This window comes from Perognathus longimembris, chromosome 14 (genome assembly GCF_023159225.1).
Source record: "Perognathus longimembris pacificus isolate PPM17 chromosome 14, ASM2315922v1, whole genome shotgun sequence".
Taxonomy (NCBI): Eukaryota; Metazoa; Chordata; class Mammalia; order Rodentia; family Heteromyidae; genus Perognathus; species Perognathus longimembris.
Window position 1 is genome coordinate 58,573,088 of NC_063174.1, and position 20,584 is coordinate 58,593,671.

Below are 20,584 nucleotides of genomic sequence, written 5' to 3' on the forward strand. Positions count from 1 at the left end.
TGTTGTTGTTGGGGTTTCGTTGTTTTTGTTGGTGGTGGTTTTTGTTTGTTTGTTTTTTAAATGAAGAAGGGATGGATACCCAACAAAATCTTTTAAAGGAATTTAAACAGAAAGAAGAAGAAGAATTAAAAAAGAAAAAAAGTACCTGCACATGCCCAAAAACTTACAAAACCCAATAAATACAGAAATTATTGCACAGTTAAAAGGCTCCACAATTTTTTTTCTTTTTTTTTTTCCTTTTTTTTTTTTTTGTTTTTTTGTTTTGTTTTGTTTTAACTTTACTGCCTTTCCTCAGGCTTCGGGTTTCCATAGGACTTCGCAGACACAAGGTGAGGTTGGAGTGCCTCTCCGCCCGTGGGGGGAGCGGGGGGGGGGTGGTGGGGTGAGGTGACCCCCACCCCCACCCCCGCAAAAAAAAAAAAAAAACCCTCCCCACCCCGGGGGGGGGGTGTGGCGGAGGTGACGCGGGGTGGGGCGAGTCAGGTCAGCATTCTCACGGTTGGCAATGGTTCCACTGTACAGGTGCGGGGAGCCCGGGTCTGGGGGGAGGGGGGGCCTGGTGGGGGGGGGGGGGGGGGAGCGCGCATGCGCGCCGCGCGCTCAGCTCCTCTCGGCCTGCTCGATCTTGACGTCGTTGGTCAGCAAGTGCTCGCCGTGCCACTTCTTCATGTGTTTCTCCAGGGTGCTGTAGACGCTGAAGGGCATCTGGCAGATGTCGCAGCGGTACACCTCCTTGCCGATCTGCCCGTGCGTCTTCATGTGGCGCGTGAGCTTGCTGCTCTGCGCGCACGCGTAGTTGCACAGCTCGCACTTGTAAGGCCGCTCGCCGGTGTGGCTCCGCCGGTGCACGGTGAGGTTGCTGCAGTTCTTGAACACCTTGCCGCAGTACTCGCACGTGTCGCTGCGCCGGCCCTCCTTGGAGCTGGGCCGGCCGGGCCCGGGCCCGCCCAGGTGGGGCGTGCTGCCCCCGCTGGCCGTGCCGCTGCGCCCGCTCAGCCCGCCGTCCAGCAGGTCCCCCGGCGGCGTGGAGAAGCGCAGGCTGCCGTTCTCGGACGAGTGCTCGGACGACGTGGCGAAGGGCGACTGGCGCGCGTCCGTGAAGCCCAGGAAGGGGTCCTTCATGAAGTGCCGCGAGGCCGCGTAGCCCACCAGCCACTGCGAGTACACGTTCTCCGACGGGATGAGCGCGGCGGGCGGCAGCTCCAGGTCCTTCTCCACCTTGATGCGCTTGGCCGCGCTGTTGAGCCCGGGGCTGGGCAGCGGCGGCGGCTTGCGCGGGAAGAGCCCGGGGAAGGGGTCGGCGCCGGGCCCGAAGCCGCCCAGGCCGCCGCCCCCGCCGCCGCCGCCGCCCCCGCCGCCGCCGCGCCCGTTCACCGCGCCGCCGCCGCCGACGCCCAGGGCGCCGCCCAGCGCGCCCGCGTCGCCCACCGCGCCGCAGCCGCCGCCCGCGCCGTCGTCGTCCAGGTCGTCGTCGTCGCCCGCGTCCCCGCCGCCGCCGCCGCCGCCCGCCGCGCGCTTCAGGAAGGCGGCCGCGCCGCGCTTCTGCTTGTCGGCCGCCAGCAGGTCGCCGTAGGGCGGCAGCGCGCCCAGCCCCACGTTCTCCATGACCTTGCCCAGCACCAGCGCCTTCTCCTCGGCCAGCGCCTTCACCGCCGCCCCGACGCCGCCCGCGCCCCCGGGCGCCCCGGCCACCACCACCCCGACGCCGCCGCCGCCGCCGCCGCCCCCCGCCGCCGACGCCCCCGCCGCCGCCGCCGCCGTTCTCGCGGTTGCGGCTGAGCTCCGAGTCCATGCTGAAGCTGGAGTCCGGGCGGCTCTCGTTCTCCAGCAGCAGCTCCTCCTCCTCCTCGTCCTCCTCCTCGTCCTCCTCGTCGGCTCGGCGCCCAGCGACGGGTCGCTCTCGTGCGGGTGGTGGTGGTGGTGGCGGAAGTCGCCGTCGGCCGCCTTGAGGCCCTCGGCCGCCAGCTCGCTGGGGCCGGGCTCCGGGGAGCTGGCGGCGGACAGCCCGTCGTCGGAGCGGCCGGCCAGCGAGCCCGCCTTGTGCATGTGCGTCTTCATGTGGCGCTTGAGCTTGCTGGCCTGCGAGCACGCGTGGTCGCACAGCTGGCACTTGTAGGGCTTCTCGCCCGTGTGGCTGCGCCGGTGCACGATGAGGTTGCTCTGGAACTTGAACGTCTTGCCGCAGAACTCGCACGACTTGCTCTTGGCGGGCGGCTGCGGCGGCGGCGTGCCGGCGCCCGGGGGCATGGCGGGCAGCGGCGGCGTGCTCAGGAACGGGGACTTGGGGCTGGGCTGGAAGGGGTTCAGGAGCCGGTGCATGGGGTTGCCGCGGCCCGGCGACACGGGCGGCGGCGTGGAGCTGTTGCCGGCCAGCTCGCGGAGCCGCCTGGAGAAGTCCATGGCCGGCGAGTCCATGGCCATGGGGTTGAGGCGCATGACTCGGTCGAAGGCACTGGGGTGCTGCGCCACGAGCCCCATCTCCTCGGCGCTCAGCCGGTGCGGGTCCAGGTGGTGGCGCGGCGGCGGGCTGAACAGGGGCGGCGTGCCGGGCAGGCGGCCCTCCCCGAAGCCCGGGTGCTCCCGCAGCAGGGGGCCCGTCATGCGCAGCAGGTTGAAGGGGTTGCTGTCGCCCAGGAAATTCATGAGCGGGGACTGGGCCACGGCCTCGGGCCCCAGGGGCGGCGGGATGGTGAGCCGCGGCGTGAGCGAGCTGCTGGCCGGCCCGGGCTCCAGGTAGATGCGGAAGCCGTGCGTGTTCTGCGCGTGCTGCAGCAGGAACCACGCGCTGTTGAAGGGCTGCTTGCAGGTTGTGCAAATGTAGCTGGAAGGCTCATCTTTACCTGGGGAGACACACGGACAGAAGAAAGGCGGACAGCGCCGTGAGAAGGGGCAGGGCCATGGGGGTGGGGGGGGGCGGGTCTGCTGGGCCTGGGCAGGCCTGGCTTCCCTAAAGGTGATCTGGTCCTCCTCATCTCTGAGGCCAGGAGGGTGGGCGGCTGAGAAGACCGGACACCACCCCCTCCCCACTCTCCCCCCCCAGTACCAGGAATTACAAAAGTAGGGACTCCATAAAACCTAATCGGGGCAAACCTCGTCCAGATTGGGGTGCTTTTCACATTCCTGCAGGCCCAGACCTGGGTTTCTCCAATGAAGCACTTGCTGTGTACAGTTCCCTCCTTTTGCGCTGGTGTGTGGATGCCTATCCTGGGCACTGTCGACTCTAGGACATCCTGACCTCCAGAGGCGAAATCACCCACCTACTCCCCTCCCTTCCCCTCCCCTCCCCTCCGGGACCAGAGGTTCTAGACAATACTTGACGTACGAATGCGTTCTGCACACACACAAATCAAGGTGCATTGCCCTCGCCTGGCGCTGGCGGCTCACACCTGTAATCCCAGCTACACAGGAGGCTGAGATTGAGGATCACAGTTCTAAGTCAGCGTGGACAGACCAATCTGAAAGACTCTAATCTCCAATTAACGACCAGAAAAGCCAGAAGTGGAGATAAGAGTTCAAGCGGTAGAGTATTAGCCTTGAACAGAAAAACTGAGACAGAGTGTGAGGCCCTGAAGTTCAGGCTTGGTACCAACACACACACACACACACTACACACACACAACTGCATTGGCTTACAAGCATTGTGGGTTTTTTTCTTTTACAAACACACATACACATAAGTCAATGTAACTGCATGTGTGTGTGTGTGTGTGTGTGTGTGTGTGTGTTGGAACTGGAGCTTAAACGCAGGGCCTGGTTGCTGTGCCTTAGCTTTTACACCCAAGGCTGGAGCTTAGCTACTGGAACCACAACTCCATCCCCAGCTTTTTGTTGGCTAGCTGAAGAAAAAGGGTCACAAACTTTCCTGCCTGGGCTGACTTCAAGCCACGATCCTCAGATCTAGGATTCTAGGCACGAGCTACGGACACCTGGCTGCACTGTTCTTCAAGAGGAATACTGTGATAGGTCCGTATTTGAGTCTCGCCACAGGAAGTGAGGGTTTCGTACACCAAGCCTCCAGACCCAAGAAACGTAACGCAGTCTCGTGACGGCTGTCCCCACCCGGCACGCTCCCACACGCCCCTCCACGGTGCGAGAACAGGTCCTGCAGACCTCCAGCCAGGTGGCCTGCATTAGCTAAAGGAGAACCTTGCAGTCTTTTTCCCTGGAATACAAAGCAACGAAGGACAGTGGCCAAATCGGGCCGTCCACTCAGGATGAATGGCTGAAAGCCCCGATTTGTCAGAACCCGGCGCTCGTGACATCAGTAGCAAATTACAGCGGACACCGGTGGCACGGAGCCAGAATGTCACGGTCGTTGTCCATCATTGGGGCAGTCACGAAACGGAGGCCGAACCTTTCATCTCCAGCTGCCTGGCAGCTGCCCTCGACCTCGGGGTGAGGCCGCCGCTCTGCCAGCCAGAGCCTCCCTCGTGCTGTACACGAGAGTGCCAGGCGCGGACGGGCCCTGCCTTCTGTCATCAGCTGCAATAGAACAGGAACCCAGCCCGGACCCAGCACGGGCTGTGCACGCTGCGATCTTCAAACAAAAACACAAAACAAAACCTTTTGCTTTCTCAGACTTCCCCGTATCGGGGAGGTCTTCAGGCGGATATGAAAGCCGGTAGCTGTGAAGTCCTGGAGGAGGCCAAAGTGCGCACCGTCACCCCGTGCCTGCCCCATCACAGTCCGTAAGGGGCTGCGGCCGTAGCCGCGTCCCCCATCCCAGCTGCCCGGTCAGCCTGTTTAAAGTACTTCTGAAAGCTGGGCCCTGGGGGCTTGCACTTGTGATCCTAGCTACACAGAAGGCTGACATCTTGAGTATTTGGGCTCAAAGTCAGCCCAGGCAGGAAAGCCCATGAAACCCTTGTCTCCAGTTACCCTGTCAAAAGGCAGAAGTGGAGGTATGGTTCAAGTGGTAGAACACTAGCCTGGAGCAGGAAAGTCAAGCAAGAGCTTAAAGCCCTGGGTTCAAGCCCCAGGACTGGCACATCCACCCACCAGTAAGGGTTTCGCCTCCTGCAATGCTTACAGCCACATTAGTGGTCTTTTGCCACCTTCTTTTAAAACCACGTGACCAGGAACCATGGGACCCGCCCCCCCCCATCCCCTGTTGCCATCTGCCGTGTACACGTCCCTCAGGTTTGACTCGCCAGCTTCAACAGGCCAGGACTGCTCCATACCCCAGGTGGGAGATGTCACCCGAAGGCTTTGTGCTGCCTCAGGGACAGGGCCGAGGTTCACCTGGACCACAGCCAAGAGGACAGGACCATTTGCTTTACACACCACTCTCAAAGGGCATCTTTGTGATGGGTGGCACGGAAAGTAAGGATAAGGGCAGAAAAATGCAAGGAAATCTAAGGCTCTCCCTCCCTTCCTTCCTTCCTTCCTTCCTTCCTTCCTTCCTTCCTGCCTGCCTGCCTGCCTGCCTGCCTGCACTGGGGCTTGAACTCAGGGACTGTCCCTAAGCATTTTTCTCAAGGATGGCCCTTAAGCTACACCCCCACCTCCAGCTTTTCTGATGGTTGGTGGGTTTAAGTCAGAACATCCCCAGGCCCCTCCCAGCTGTTTGTTTTTATCTTCTTTCTTTCCGTGGGTAATTCCGAAGCACTACTTGCTCCTTGATTTGGTGACCTACATATATTCTAGGAAGTTCTAGGGCATTCAGAGGCAGATAGAGTCAGGTTTGGAGAAGCATAGGTAAGATGTTCCCTGCCCATAAGGCATCACCCAGGAGCCGGAGGGAGAACTATACTTATTCATCGAGTCGGATCTCAGGACCCCTGGCAGCCCAAGGAAGAAGGTTCTTCATCTGAGCCCCGGAACTGCTTTGGTTGGAAGACCCCCTCCCACGCCTGGTCCCATTCCTCGCTGTCAACATCTCCACAGGGTCTGACAGCTTCCCAGTTTTCAAAAGCCTCCCAGTTCTCAAACGTCATCCCCAGACAACTCCTTGCGCTCCCCTTTTAAAAAAAATAATAAAATAAAATGTTCATTTCCGTATTATGATACCTCCCACCTAGAAGGAACCCCGAACGTGGGGCTGTTCAGTTTTAAGCACTGAGCAGCTTGGCGGCCGGGGGCTCACGCCTCTAATCCTAGCTAATCAGGAGGCTGAGATCTGAGAACCACACTTGGAAGCCATCCCAGGCAGGAGAGTTGGTGAGACTACTGTCTGCAAACTGTCTGGCAAAAAGCCAGAAGTGGAGCTGTGGCTCAAGTGGTAGAGCACTTGAGAGGAAAGGCTCAGAGTAAATCCCAGGATGTGTGCGTGCGCGCGCGTGTGCACACACACACACACACACACACACACACACACACACCTCTGAACAATGTCCAAAAGTCTTTGAAGAGCCACGTGGAACAATATCTGTAAGAAGCAGCGCAGTCACTGACTGCTCGTTTTAAATGCAGCACAGGGTAGACTTAGGGCTGGACTAAACGTTGCCTTGATCCGCCTCCGCTCTTCCAACGCCGCAGCACGGGGTGGCTGCTCTGCTGGTGACCAGACCAGATCCGCATACACCACAGAGCCACTGGCTGCTGAGATTCCAAGGACAGGTCGAGGCCTAGATGACTGAGCAACGGTTCTGGCCTAGAGACTAGACAGGTCAGCTTCATTTTGCTCACTGAACCACCCTGGCAACTCAGAACTCAGAGTTGGCGCTTTCCTCGTCTGTGTCCTCTCGCTCTCTTTCCTTTCTTTCTCGGATCTTCTTTTGTGCGTCCGTTGACAGAAACCCACACTAGATCTTCTTTGCTCTGCTGGACCATGACACCTTCCCTCAAAATTCCCAAACCCACCCTGGGATGGCTGGGTCATCAGTTAAGGCAATCAAGTCCTGATAACCTCTCCTGCATCTGTAAGACAGGAATCATACTCCAGTCTTCAGATGAGATTCTGCCCTTATAAACCGCTCACCACCATGCAAATGAGTAGCGCGTTCACGCACTTTGCTTTTTGTTATCCAGCCTTAGAACAGGTCATGGATGTTCAGAAATACCTTTGGGTGCAGCTCTGGCCGCAGTAGAACCCCAGCAGAGCTGTAATGCCTCTGGTTCCGGGAGGTAGAAACTTGCAGACGTGAAGGAAACAGGACTTTTTTTTTTAAATGACACTTGGGAATGGATAGGAAACTGGACTCCATAATGAAATACTATTCTCCTGCTAGTAGATTTTTAAAATGAGCATTAAATAATTGTTCCTCCTTACTGTGCTGACGACTCTTAATAATACCAATAAGGGCATTAGGGGTATTCAACAAAAAGCACAGCTTTAATTGAGTTAATAGATCCAATGGCAAACACATCACTGGTGCCCAGTGAAAAGGCATGCTGGGCGGAACGGGACGCTCTGGCCACAGCTCTCTGATCAGGGGAACCTTGCTCGAGCTCTGTAGGTCACTCTGCAGGCGAGCCAGCCCTTGACAGCCAATCTGGAATTTTCTCCTGCATTGGCTAGTTCGTCCTTGCTCATCATGGCCTCTGGGAGGGCGGGCCAGGCCGCTCCTCCACTGGCTCACGAGAACACGAAGCTTGGAGAAACAAAGTCACAAGGCCAGAAAGTGGTGGAGCGTTACCTTCCTCGGCTTCCCCACCACCATCAGAACCCCAAGCTGCCTCCAGTCGCGTGGGTGCCACCTGCTGCTCAGGAGACCTAATCAGGGATACCCAAGCGGAGAAACTGCTCCATTCTCCTCCAAAGCCTGTGACTGCTAACAGTGCCATCGCCCGTTCCAAAATGAGGATCACTAATATGCTCTCCCACAGATGGGTGGCCCCTCTTTATTCATCTAAAAACGACCTTCTTCCGGACCGGGTGTGGCACTCATTGTAGAGTGTTTGCCTAAGGTGGCTGGAGGCCTGGGTTCAATAGATAAATAAGAACTGTCTCCCCTCTCATGATCTCAGGAAGAAAAGGCCAAGTGGGCACCTTGAGGCTTGGGGTGGGGGCGGGAGGTGGGGGGGGTGTCGGTGTACGACATCTACAAAAGTCCTTACTGGCTCTGCATGTATTTGCTCAACTTCTTTCTCCACAAACACCAAACACAACCCTGGTCCTGCCAATTCCAGGAAGTCGGTCGGTCCCACGAGTCAGGCCCACGTTGACGGCGTGAAGCCCCACATCAGGCTCCCGGCCCTGCCCTGGTGGGGGGCCCAAAGGGTCCTCATGGCCAGGTCCCAGATGAGGAGCCTGAGCTCTGAGGGGGAGGACCGGTGACAGCTGAGAGGAGGCCCTGCCCAGGACCGCGCGCGACACGCTGTTAAGATGAACTTCAGGTCCAGCGAGCACCGTGCCGACGCCTCAGGATCCCAGAGTGCCGGGGAGAGGTCAGAAGTAGCTGCGCGTGCCTCTCTATCTGTACCTTCCATCCCGGCCCATGTGCTAACAAAAGACTGAAATGTATTGTTTGGACTAGAATTGCAATCACTTGGTGAAATCACACCAATTTGCTCATGGAAATGTAATACATGTCATTTGTTGAGAAGAAGAAGAAGAAAAAAAAAAACTTTTCAAAGCAAGCGGTCCACCGAGGAGTGGTACTGGGTGGTTCTGAGACATCCTCTCAGCCTCGTTCCCCTACACCAGTGTCTGTGGTAGACATCGCCAATCAATCCCTGCACTCTCCATCTAGGCCCTGGAATCTTCTTGAACCCCAGGCCCCTGACAATCTTGACCAAATGAAGTGTGCCTCAGCCTCTTTGCTCTCCATGGATCTGGGCACGCAAAAGCCCAGAAGGTAAGCGGTCAGAACAGACAGGGCTGAGCAAATTGGGAAACGCTGCAAGTCCTGCTGAGAGCAATGAATACCTCTTCCTCTCATTCACTCATTCATTCATTCATTGACCAAACAAGGGCCAGACACCTTGTATGGGCCTGGAATCTCGGCTGGTAAAACTAGGGATACTGTTTAGGAGCAAGGCCATGGACAGCACCTAGCAACCTGCTCGGTTGTTTCATGAAAATTACGAGTGGTGCTAATCAGACATTTAGGATGCTAGGAGAGAAGATGCAAGGACTCAGCTGGATTGGAGGTCTGCAACCCGTAGGGTGCCAGCCTTCTCCCCTCCATCACATCACCTCATGTTTGCAACAACGCTGCACCTCATGACACATGACGAAAGAATAAAGAGGCCTCAAGCACACACGGGTGGCCTTGGGTTTTTTAATGAATAAATTGCCCGCTGGATTCTAAAAGCTCCCGGACAGCAGGACAGAGGCGGTCTTATGGACTACGCGGGTACCCCGTCATTGCCCGTGGCCTGTGGTCCTGAGGGGTCCCCTGGCCTGGCATGTTTGCTCAGCCTTCGCCAGCAGGAGCCCATGGGCCTTGGGCGTCACGCCGGAGCCTCTGTGCAAGTCTGGATTTCTAAAGGTGCTGGGCATTGGGCTGGGAATGTGGCCTAGTGGCAAGAGTGCCTGCCTCATATACACGAGGCCCTAGGTTCGATTCCCCAGCACCACATATACAGAAAACGGCCAGAAGCGGTGCTGTGGCTCAAGTGGCAGAGTGCTAGCCTTGAGCAAGAAGAAGCCAGGGATAGTGCTCAGGCCCTGAGTTCAAGCCCCAGGACTGGCCAAAAAAAAAAAAAAAAAAAAGGTGCTGGGCACCCTCAATGCCAGAAGAGGCAGCACCTTCTTCCCCGGGGTCACTGGCTATGAGATGAGGGTCCCCCACCAAGAGGGTGCCGAGAACCCGGGAGGGGACACAGGAGGTGGGGAACGCACCCCCTCTGCCATTGCTTTGTGTCTGGTGGTTGTTCCAGGAGCCATCTCTCCCAGGACAAGGGCATCTGCCTAGACCTTGGGCGTCTCCTGACTCCATGTCCCACTGTGCTGGACCACCACCCATGTGTGGGCTAGCTCAGCACCCTGGGCAAACCGCCTTTCCCTGGGCACGCGGGGTACAGGCCCCGCCCAGCCCTGCCCCTGCCTTTCACCTGCGCACGCCCCCATCAGAGCACCAGGACAAAACCCTAGCGCCGCTGCCACTGCCGACTGTGCAAGGAAGGGGTGATCCTCCCACGCCACGGGGCCCGCGGCCCCCCTCGCTGCCCACGGTGCGGCCCACCACCCCCGGTACACGGCCGGTCCTGGCCACCTGCCCTTCCACCGTCTCTTTGGACCAACTCGTCACACCTCCAAGCCTGCTTGACGTCATTCCCGAGCCCAGAACAGCCATGTCCAGTTCTCCACCAGGAAGACATCCTTCAGATCCAGCTGCCCACCACCCTCTGCCCGCGCCATAACGCTGGGTCCCTGCTCGTTCACCCTGACCTTCGTGCATTCGCCCCGCCCGCTGCACGTGCCCATCGATACTCGGCTTTCGCAATGCTCTGGGCATCAGATGGATGCCGAATCCTCCCTAGAAAGAAAGTTTCCACCCAGACCTTCTCAGACAAGGAAACCAAGTCTCGTCACAGCTGAGCAGAGCCCAAGGTCTCAGGGCTTGTTTTGAGGGAGCCCTGGATTCACACTCGGGCCTGCCTGGCCCCGGGCCCGCGCTGTCTGGAGGTGCAGACAGCCGCTCCCCACCTCCTGCCGGCTCCAAGACTGCAAGCAGCAGCCCCGAGAGGCCGTGCCCGTTCCATCTGCACCCAAGAATGCCGGACGGCTGGACACGGGGAGCCACCCGCAGGGGTTCCGGGGCAGCCGGCGGGGAAGAGGCTGCAGGCACTGAACGACCCTCACACAGACTCAGCGCATTCTGCGACGTCCATTTCTTGGACTGGGGTCTGAGCCGCGCAGGGAAACTGCCTGGGGTTCACTTAGGCTGTGAGCAACAGCCCTGGACTTAGAGCTTCCCCTGCAACCTCAAACAAGGGGGTTCCCACCCGCGCCCCCAAGTTTGCCCCAGACAGACAGCTTTGCCCAGAACTGCCAGCAAGCTTGCTTCCCTCCTCCAGGGGTGACAGACGGGAATCGGGGGATGGGGGCTGTGGCACTCTGAGGTGGAGCAGAAGCTACTGAGGAACCTCAGAATGCCCAGAAAGCAGGGGGACACAGAGGTGCGGCTCAGGCTGGTGCCCAGAATGAGAGGCACCCCAGGCCACGGAGGGAAAGGCCGGCCAGGCAGAGGGTGAAGCACACAGGGTGTAGAATGCCTGGCCTGGAGAAAGGAGGACACCGTTTTGCCTACTGAAGGACAAAAGGGAAACTGAGGACACAATAGCCACCCACTCCATCAGCCACCCCACCAGATTCCCAGGACTCCCTGCCTGCTCACTGCCGCCCCCCCCCACCTCCCTCCCAACTTAGGCTAAACGACAAATGTTAAGCTTGCAGGGGCTCCTTCCGAGAGAGGAGGGCGAGGACCAGGAGAGCCCAAGGCTCCATGACCTCTGCCTCTGAAGACCGCGAAGCTGGGTGCGCCTGCCCTGCTCCTTCTCCCCCTCCCTGCCATCTACCCACGCCCCACACGTGGCTCTGGGCCAGGCCCTCCCCGCAGCGGGACCCGGCCAGGAAGGGCTGTCCTCGGGGAGCCCAGAGTCCTTGAGACACGGAGACACCTAGAAACCTTTCCAGCTGCGGTCAGTAAGGAACTGTGCGCTACTGGCGAGAAGAGAGGGAGGAGCGTGGGGTGGGAGGAAGAGACCCCGACACTGAGTTCACAAGGAAAACAGTGAGTCCGCGGTGCAGAGAAGGAAGAGGAAACCATCCACAAGCAGGCGCGGAAGAAAGGAAGGGCCCTGCACTCAGAAGAGGAGCACCCAGGGGTGAAACGGAAAAGGGGGATCGGCATCCATTCGAGCAAAGGCCGAAAAACAAGTTACGAAGCTTGGCAGGTAGAGAGCAAATCCCGGGGGAAACATTCACAGTGCAAAAAGGAAGCGGCTTTTCCAGGTCCACACCGGAGACCGCTCAAGTCAGGAACTATTGGATTTACAGCCAAAAAAAAAGAAAAAAGACAAACCCACAGGCCAACCCTGCACAGAACTCTGCTTCCAACCAAACCCACCTTGCCAAACTGTGAAACCATGAGACTTAAAATGCAATCCATGAGGACCCAGAGGGAGGAGGTACTTTTTTGGAAACTGGAGTTTCAATCCACCTAGCAAGTCTGAATCCTCTACGACCCCGTGGGTCCGGCTTCAGGAGCAGGGTGATCTAGGGTCTTGGTAGAAAAGGGAGGCCTTCGCATTGTATGACGGCCACAGGCACCCTACACGCTAGCTTTCCCAAAACAGTCTTTACTGCAACCGTTCAATCTTGTGGTCGGACCAGGTGTGCCGGCTCAGGCTCAGGAAACCGTCAACCCAGCCCCGAAACAGCAAAGAATCGCTGACCGCCGGGCATCTGGGGTGGGGGTGAAGTGGTGGTGTTTGTCAGGAAGATGGAAGAGCGGGAACAGAACGCACGGCCCAAGGGGATGTCCCTCGTGGCAGCTCAGGGGTAGAACTTACCAAAAAAACAAAAGAAACAAAAACGCCACAATGTCATCAAACCTACCAAAAACGGCCGCACCACCGTAACACGAACAAAAACAGCCGCGGTGGTGTCATCTTTAGAGCTGCCCTCTTGGCGCTCAGATTCACCAGAAAGAGTTATCAGTCTTCTCTGAATAAGACGAATGGGCTGAGAAATTGCCTCAAAATCTTCTTTCTGCAGCCTTCCCTGAAAGGGGCCTACCTCCCCTTTTCCAGCAGGTTGGTGGGGAGGAGGGGTCGCTGATAAAGGCCCCAAAGAAGGGGGAATTCAGGGGTGGGGAAAGCGACTATGGCTCGCGCCTATTATCCTAGCTGCTACTCAAGAGGCTGAGATCTGAGGATTGTGGTTCAGGCCCAGGCAGGAGAACCCAGGAGACTCTAATTTCCAAGCAACCAGCAAAAAGTCAGCAATGGACTTGCGGCCCAAGTGGGAGCACACCAGCCTTGAGTGGGAAAAAAAACAAATACTAAGAGAAGGTGCCCAGGCCCTGAGTTCAAGGCTCCATAACAGAATTAAACACAAACAAAAGCAGAAAAGGCTGCGGGTAGGAGCCACTGCTCTTCTCTCGGGTGGGATTCGAACCTCTCCTGATGACACAGGAAGTCTCCCCTTCCCCCCTAAATCACCGCTTCCTTCCCCGGGCAAGTCTGCACCCATCCTTTCCTCAAACCCACGGAAAAAAAACTCCACTTTCCACCCCGAGAAGTACGGCAGGAGCAGTAAATCTCGTTTTAATGGAGTGTACGTTTAGCTCCTCGGAGCTAATTGGCGTTATGGAGAGCTCCGACGCCTGGTTATATAGGTTAGCCAATGCAGAGGAGACTCATTACCCACACACTACAAACAAGTAGTAATATATGTATATTGTTTGGAGTAGTGTTATAGCAAAAGTGTTCTGGTCCGCAGGGATTGATAAAGCACAAGAAAACCGCAGATATGCACTTGTAAATTTGTCTCATTTGTCTCTGAAGTTAAAGGTTATTCCCTTGTTCTGAATTTGTAATAAAAACATGCTAGCCCAGGGTTTGTGGAGCATGTTTGAATATTTAAATTGTGTATAATGATAGGCAATTATGGGGTAAAAACTGGACCTTATGAATGGGGGAGTGCTACAGGATCACCCAGTGTTTACCCCTGACGGCTCATTTATCTACACTGCATTTTGTAAGAACCTTCTCCTGTCACCCTCCCAAAGGGCTCCCCCAGTCACACCAGGTCCCAACGCCTCTACACAGGGACCTGCCAAGCTTGGGGGGGGGGGGAGGGGAGGCCTTGCTTTTCCTTTCTTTTGTGGTTGCATTTTTTTTTTTAGCTTTTTTTCTTTTTTTTTGCTTTAGTTTTGGTTTTGCTTTTGCTTCTGTATTTGTGCCCATACTGAGGCTTGAACTCAGGGCCTGGGCAGTGTCCCTGAGCTTTTCTGCTCAAGGCTAGCCTTCCACCACTTGAGTCACAGTCCCCCCTTCTGCCTTTGGGTGGTTAATTGGAAATAAGAGTCTCACAGACTATTGTGCCTGGGCTGGCTTAAACCACGATTCGGATATCAGCCAAGTAGATAAGATTATAGGCATAAAACACTGACTTCTGGCCTTTTCCTTTTTCTCTTTCTTCCTTTCTTTCTTGTCTGTCTGTCTGTCTGTGTCCTCTTTGTTTCTGTCACTGTCTTTCCTTTCCCTTCCTTCCTTCCTTCCCCCCTTCCTTCCTTCCTTCCTTCCTTCCTTCCCCCCCTTCCTTCCTTGCTTCCTTCCTCTCTCCTTGTAGTTTTGCTTCCTGAAACACTCACAGTTATGAGCGTGGGTGCAAAGACTGCACCCTCCTTTCTAGAGCCAGCCACTGCTTGTGTGTTGAGGTGAAAGGCTGGGTGCAGGGAGGAACCGGGTCCCTTCCTCCGCCCTCCCCTTCCCCAGGAGGGCAAGGAGCTGGCAGGGAGCCCCAGCTGTGGCCGTCGCCCGGGGCGGGGGCAGGAGCCGGCTCCGGAGGTGCCCACCGGGCCTCCGCCGCCTGTCTGCCCAGGTTAACCAACTGCAGTGTTAGAGAAACTCCAGCCAGCTTGTCACGGAGCACAAAAGTCATCAGCCAGTGAATGTTCTTTTCTGTACCACAATTAAGACGAATCAATACGACGTGCCACAAATGGTATTTTACTCTCAATAAGAACTCGAGCTGAGTTTATTCAGAATATTTTAGCGCTTCCCCCGGGGATTTTGGGCCGACGCAGATGGCAAATAAAGTACTCAGCCTAAGGCTACAGCACATTATGGTAATTCTAATGTCAGATGTACTTTAATATACAGCTCTATTTAATCACCCCATTATTCCACATTTCCATATGAAAAACCTGCGGCTCTTGTGCATCGCGTTGCCTCAGCCACGGTGCCAAGCTTCCTCCAGCCCGCCACCGGCGGCCGACGTGGTCACCATCACGCCAGAATCATCACGCCAGCCACCGCCCGGCAGCGGCCGAGTCTCCGGGTACCCGGATGCCCGATGAGAAACACCCAAAGATTCGGAGATGGGCCAACACCACCACCGCGCGAGAGAGACACGGTGTGTTCGCACAAAAATGCAGGGGTATGTCTCTCACACACACGCACACGCACAAGCACACACGCGCACACGCACTGAGGGAGAGAGAATAAACGCCAGCAAGCAAGCAGATCCAGCCACACTCAACACACCTCTCTCCAGACACCAACAGCCCCCCGCCAGGTGGCTGCGAGGCTGGACCGAGCTGGGGTTCTGGCTCTGGGCAGTGACCCACGGTGGCCGTGCCAGTGTGTCTCCTTATCACCAACCACCCTCCCGCGAGGACCGCAGCAAGGCCCGGTGGGCAGACCCCAGGAGGCAGGAGGAAGTCTGCACTGGCAGAGCACGCCAGGCTGGCGACAAAGGGGGTGGGGGACGGGTGGGGTGAGGCTGGGCTCTACAGACGCCCAGTCCCTGGACAGTCCTGCCAGGCTGCACCCACAGACCCTGAAATCTAGATGCTTTGGCCCCAGGGGAGGGCTGTCCCGTGAGTGTGACAGGTCGTGTCTGCAGTACCTCCAGGCCAGCTCGGCCAGCGAAAGAAAGCCTGGGCTCTAACTGACCGAGTCCAGAAAATCAGTCTTGTACACAGTCACCCAGGGTTCCCAGAAAGCCCAGTGTGAACCCCACTGACCACCAGAGTGTAGATTTCTCGAAGATGGCTCTGCGGAGGGAAGCAACGACACCGGGCACCTGATTGTACTTGGTGCCCCAGCCATGAGTCACCATTTCAACCCACAGAGCGTGATTCTTGTAAATGGGGACAGTGTAGGCCACTAGAATGAGGCACCTGCCCAGAAGTGGGCTGGGTCCAGTTCCTACCCATCAGCCAAAAGATCTCAACGAAAGGAAGGAAATGGAGGAGTGGAGAGAGGAGGGAAGGGAGGGCAATAAAACCAAAGAAGTCTCTCAAAGAACATTCTAGAAACATTGGCAAAGTCTCCCAAACTGTCCATGGTTACCAGGAAGACGCTCAGTCCCTAATTCTAGTAGAGCTGTCTTCTAGCTTAGCATGGAGAAATGTCTATAGAAGAATCACATGATTCACTTGACTGTACAGACATCTGGTTTACCTGGCCCTACACATCCTGCAGGAAGGCCTGTACGGGCCCCCCAACCTTTACTACCATTTGGGGCACATCTCAGTCACCCTCAAACCAGACGTGTCCTACACCAACTTTTGTGTACGGGTCTGTTGGCCAACTCTGGGGGCTCACTCACAAGTTGTGCTCAAGGCTAACACTCTACCCCTGGAGCCATAGCTCCACTTCTACCTTGTTGGCAGGTAATTGGAAATAAGAATTTCATGAACTTTCCTGCCTAGGCAGCTTTGAACCTCGAGGCTCAGATCTCAGCCTCCTGAGTAGATAGAATTACAGGCATGAGCCACTGGCACCCAGCTTAATAACTTTTTTTTTTTTTTGCCAGTCCTGGGGCTTGGATTCTGGGCCTGAGCACTGTCCCTGGCTTCCTTTTTGCTCAAGGCTAGCACTCTGCCACTTGAGCCACAGCGCCACTTCTGGCCGTTTTCTGTATATGTGGTGCTGGGGAATCGAACCCAGGGCCTCATGTATACGAGGCAGGCACTCTTGCCACTAGGCCATATCCCCAGCCCCTAATAACTTCTTAAAATACATACTTTGAGAGTAAATTCCACCCGGTTACTACTTCTTGTTCTGTGTGTGTGTGTGTGTGTGTGTGTGTGTGTGTGTGTGTGTGTGTGTGTGTGTGTTGTCCTGGGGCTTGAACTCTGGGCCTGGGCACTATCCCTGAACATTTTTGCTCAAGGCTAGCTCTCTGCCCCTTGAGCCACAGCTCCACTTCCAGAATTTTTGATGCTCAGTTGGAGATAAGAGTCTTATGGACATTCCTGCCCAGGCTGGCTCTGAACCCCAATTCTCAGATCTCACTATCCTGAATAGCTAGGATTAGAGCCACAAGCCACTGGTGCCTGGCTCACTACTTCTTATTCTTAAAACACAAAAACAGAGCCAAATATTCTCCAGGATCATTCCTGGTGCTGCTGGCTGGAAAGCGAGCTAGACCAGTGGTTCTCCGCTCTGCCTTTCTTGAGGGTTCCGAATACTGTCTGAGGACATTATTTTGTGCCTCTCTTGAGGACTCTGAATAATGTCTGAGGACATTTAAACTAAAGGAGCTGGGCTGCCCCTGCCATGTAGGATACAAGTGGCTGCAAAACGTCATACAAGGCACAGGACAGCCACACACACACACACACACACACACACACACACACACACACACACACACACACACACCCCAGGAAGAGGGTCCAAGCTCCATGTTGTTTCTGCAGCCTCCCCTCCCCCCGTGTGAGCACCCCGAGGCTGGACCCACAGCTTCAACACTGGCCTCTTGTGGGCACTTTCCCCTGAGCCTGACAGAACAGACTGCAAGAGAGGAGCCAGGAGAGGGAGCGAGGAAGCATGGACAGGGAGGAGCAAGAGGGGAGCGGTGCTAAGAGGATCCAATGAAGGGGGGAGGAGGGGGGACACGGTTGGGGCGTCACATCCTTTCCTTTTGGCAATGAATGAACTGTGGCAGAAGCCCGGTCCAGTCCGTTTCATCACCACAGAACACGCTGGAATCCCAGAGTTGCCTGCAGTTGTGAATCCGGGGCTCCCGGGGAGACCCGGGCCTCGGACGGAAAGATGGCAGCCCGGAACTGGCAGGCGGCGCGGGCCTCGGCCCCTGGCCCGCCCCCAAGAAGCACTCTGCACGAGGGCTGCCTCCCTCCGGGGCTTGACCGCGGGGGGTGGGGGGGCACCCTCCCCCCCCACCCCACCCCCTCCCCCCCGGGCACGGGCATCGCCGGGCTGCCCTAGATTCCCCAGGGCAGCTGTGAGCCTCGCCACGTCGAGCGGCTGCGGGAGATGAAAACCCAAATACACTTCCTGAGGTCCAACGAGATAAAAATACCATTGCTGCTGCTGCCCGCCGCGCGTGCCGCTCTCAGGCTGCAGTCGTGGGGGGGTGGGGGGTGGGGGGGGACCCTTCGGGAGGGGGGAGGGGAAATGACCACGCAAGCTTAAGTGATTTAAAGAAAAAAAAAAAAAAACAAAAAAAACAACAACCACCACATGATCCGGAGAGATTACATACGAAGTACAATTAGGAGACGCTCGCATCCCGAGCGAGCCGCCTCGCCTCTGGAATATTTTTAGAACAATCACTGGAGTGATTTTTCTTAGTTGTAGAACCACTCCAAATTAGAAAGTCAATTCTCCCCCCCCCCCCCCCACCTATTTGCAGAAGCGAGCTGGCCGCGCGGGCCCCGGAGCGCGTGTTTGGCTTGGCAGCTGTTCACAGTACGGGCTTGGCAGCGTTTCTCCGGAGCGGCGCACCGTGAACCTGCGTCTCGGATACAGTAGCGCTTTCATTTGAAGCGTCCCAGCCACGCTCCCCTAATAACTGCCTGGGAACTGAAGGAGAAGGAAGAGAGAGAGAGAGAGAGAGAGAGAGAGAGAGCCCTGTAACACCAGCCCAGCCCCTTTCAATGGGGAACAGGGCTCACCACAGTGGGAACTGTTAACCCCAGCCCGGGGATTTCGATGGACACGCGTGGCTCTGGTGAAGAGGGGAAAATGAAACAATGCCGCCGGCACGTTCTGGGGACAGCCGAAGGCCACCCCTTCCCCTCACCCCTGCCAATAATCCCCCCACCCCACCCCAGCGCCCGCCACCACACACACACACACACACACACACACACACACACACACAGACCCAGCCTTCGGGCTCTTTCCCTCCTCCCGCTACCCGTCTGGATGCCCGGGAGGAGCGGGCATCGCACCCTGGCAGGTGCCAGGTGTCTCCGGTTCGCTCAAGTCAGGGAGGAAGGAGCTCGGTGCGGCTCGAGGGCCACGCGGGCCACCCTGAGCCAGCTCTCCGGCTTCTTCTACTCCCAGAGCTTGGAGGAGCAAGCTCCCCTGGGGGCTCTCAGTCGGTTCCCTCATCTGTAGATGGGGATAAAAACTACACCCGGGACGGAAGGGCCGGGGCTGGGGCAGGCCTGGCCTCCCGCCGGAGATCAGCGGAAGACGCTACTTAACGGTCGGAATGTAAAGGAGCAAATGTGAGCAAGAGGATGGGGCCTCGAGGGTTCCAGAAGGTTCCATCGTCGGACTCCCCCCCTTCTCGGGAGCTCTGTTTCTCCCAGGGGGAAGCTGTTCAAAACAGGGGGGACAATATCTGCTTCTCCCTGGCATCCAGAAATGTAGCGATTTCGGCCCCTTAGAACTGGCTCGGCGCTAAGTCTCCGATTCACACATTCCCCTTTTCTTCCTCTCTGTGTTGTTTACAAAGGTTTCATTATGTTTTCAACTAATCAGAAAGGCCCCGCTAAAACACAATTAACATGTGATTATAAAAAAAAATTAAAATAGCTTCCAGAAGAAGGAAATGTAATTAAGTAGAGAATGCTTTTCAATAAGTGCTTGCTTTAACCCATTGTCAGAACACAGTCTCCGTTCGTCCACAATGCCTGGAACAGATGCCAAGGGCAGAATGTTAAAAGCGAGTGAAGAGGAGAGGAAGGAAAAAAAAGGACATTATTTTTTTTTTTCCTGGGGGAAATAACCATTACTTGGCACAACAATGTGCTAAAGAACTCAGATTCCGGCTGCGGAGGGTGGACCCCGCAGCCCTCCCGCGCTGTGAACCCCTTCCCTTCCCTTCCCACTCACAGAGGACGAAGGACTAGAACCAAACCCCACACAAGAAGGAAAAGATAAGGAGCCAAAGAAACAACAGTCAGACTCAAACATCTCCAGGGGCCGCAGGGAACGCACCTTCCCGTCCCGGCCATTCAGAGCCGAAGCACGGCTTGATGGTTTATTTTCTTTTCGATCATTTCAGCCACGTTTCGGGAAGGCGCTGTCTTTTAAAACGCCCCTAGGCCCGGTGTCGGTGGCGTGGCTCCCGCCTGTGGCCTCAGACACTGGAGAGGGATGTGGAGACCAGGCAAACCGCGGTGGGAGTCACGAGACCCTAGCTCAGTAAGTCACGTGGGGGGGAGGGCCCGCGCCTGTGTGTCTGTCTGTCTGTCATCCCAGCCGCATGGGAAGATTCGTAGTCTGAGGCCGACCCCCGTGAAATGGACAAGAACCTATCTGACAAAGTACTAAACGCAAAGGGGCGAGGAGCGTGGCTCAGGTGGTAGAGCGCCTGCCTAGCAAACTCAAAGCCCCGAGTTCAAACTCCAGCATTGAAAAAAGAACAAATTTCTCCGAATTCAAAATGGATTTCCTAGAAGTCAGTGGACAACTCGGAGGATTCTGTCATTTCCCCCTCGCCTGAGGTCACACTTCAAACCCTCGGGGGCCACTGGGGTCCAGTGGTCTCACTGACCACCCCCCCTCAAAGCTGGGCAGGGTGAGTCCAAGCACTGGGATTTATGATGGTTTCTGCCAGTCAACCATGGCTCCCAAGCCAAGGGCAACGCCAAGGATTTCCCAAAGAAAGGAGATCTTGTGGGAGTGTGCACTCACCAGCACCAAACCCGTCCTCCCCACCATCCTCCCTGACGAGATGGAGGAGAAGCCACAGGTGGGGATTCAGGGGGCGGGCGGCTCCTCAGCAGAGACCCAGCACGGAGGAGCATGCTCAGACCCA

At 56.6% G+C, this 20,584-nt stretch overlaps 1 protein-coding gene across 1 annotated transcript in view; it reads right to left on the reverse strand.

Annotated features, from left to right (window-relative positions):
• Positions 1 to 600: 600 nt before the first annotated feature.
• Bcl11b (BAF chromatin remodeling complex subunit BCL11B) overlaps positions 601 to 20,584 on the reverse strand; it is an 88,105-nt gene continuing 68,121 nt past the window's right edge. The window contains 3 exon segments of the mRNA XM_048362344.1: positions 601 to 1,693; positions 1,749 to 1,872; positions 1,875 to 2,840. Of these exon segments, the coding sequence (XP_048218301.1) occupies positions 601 to 1,693; positions 1,749 to 1,872; positions 1,875 to 2,840 (2,183 nt within the window).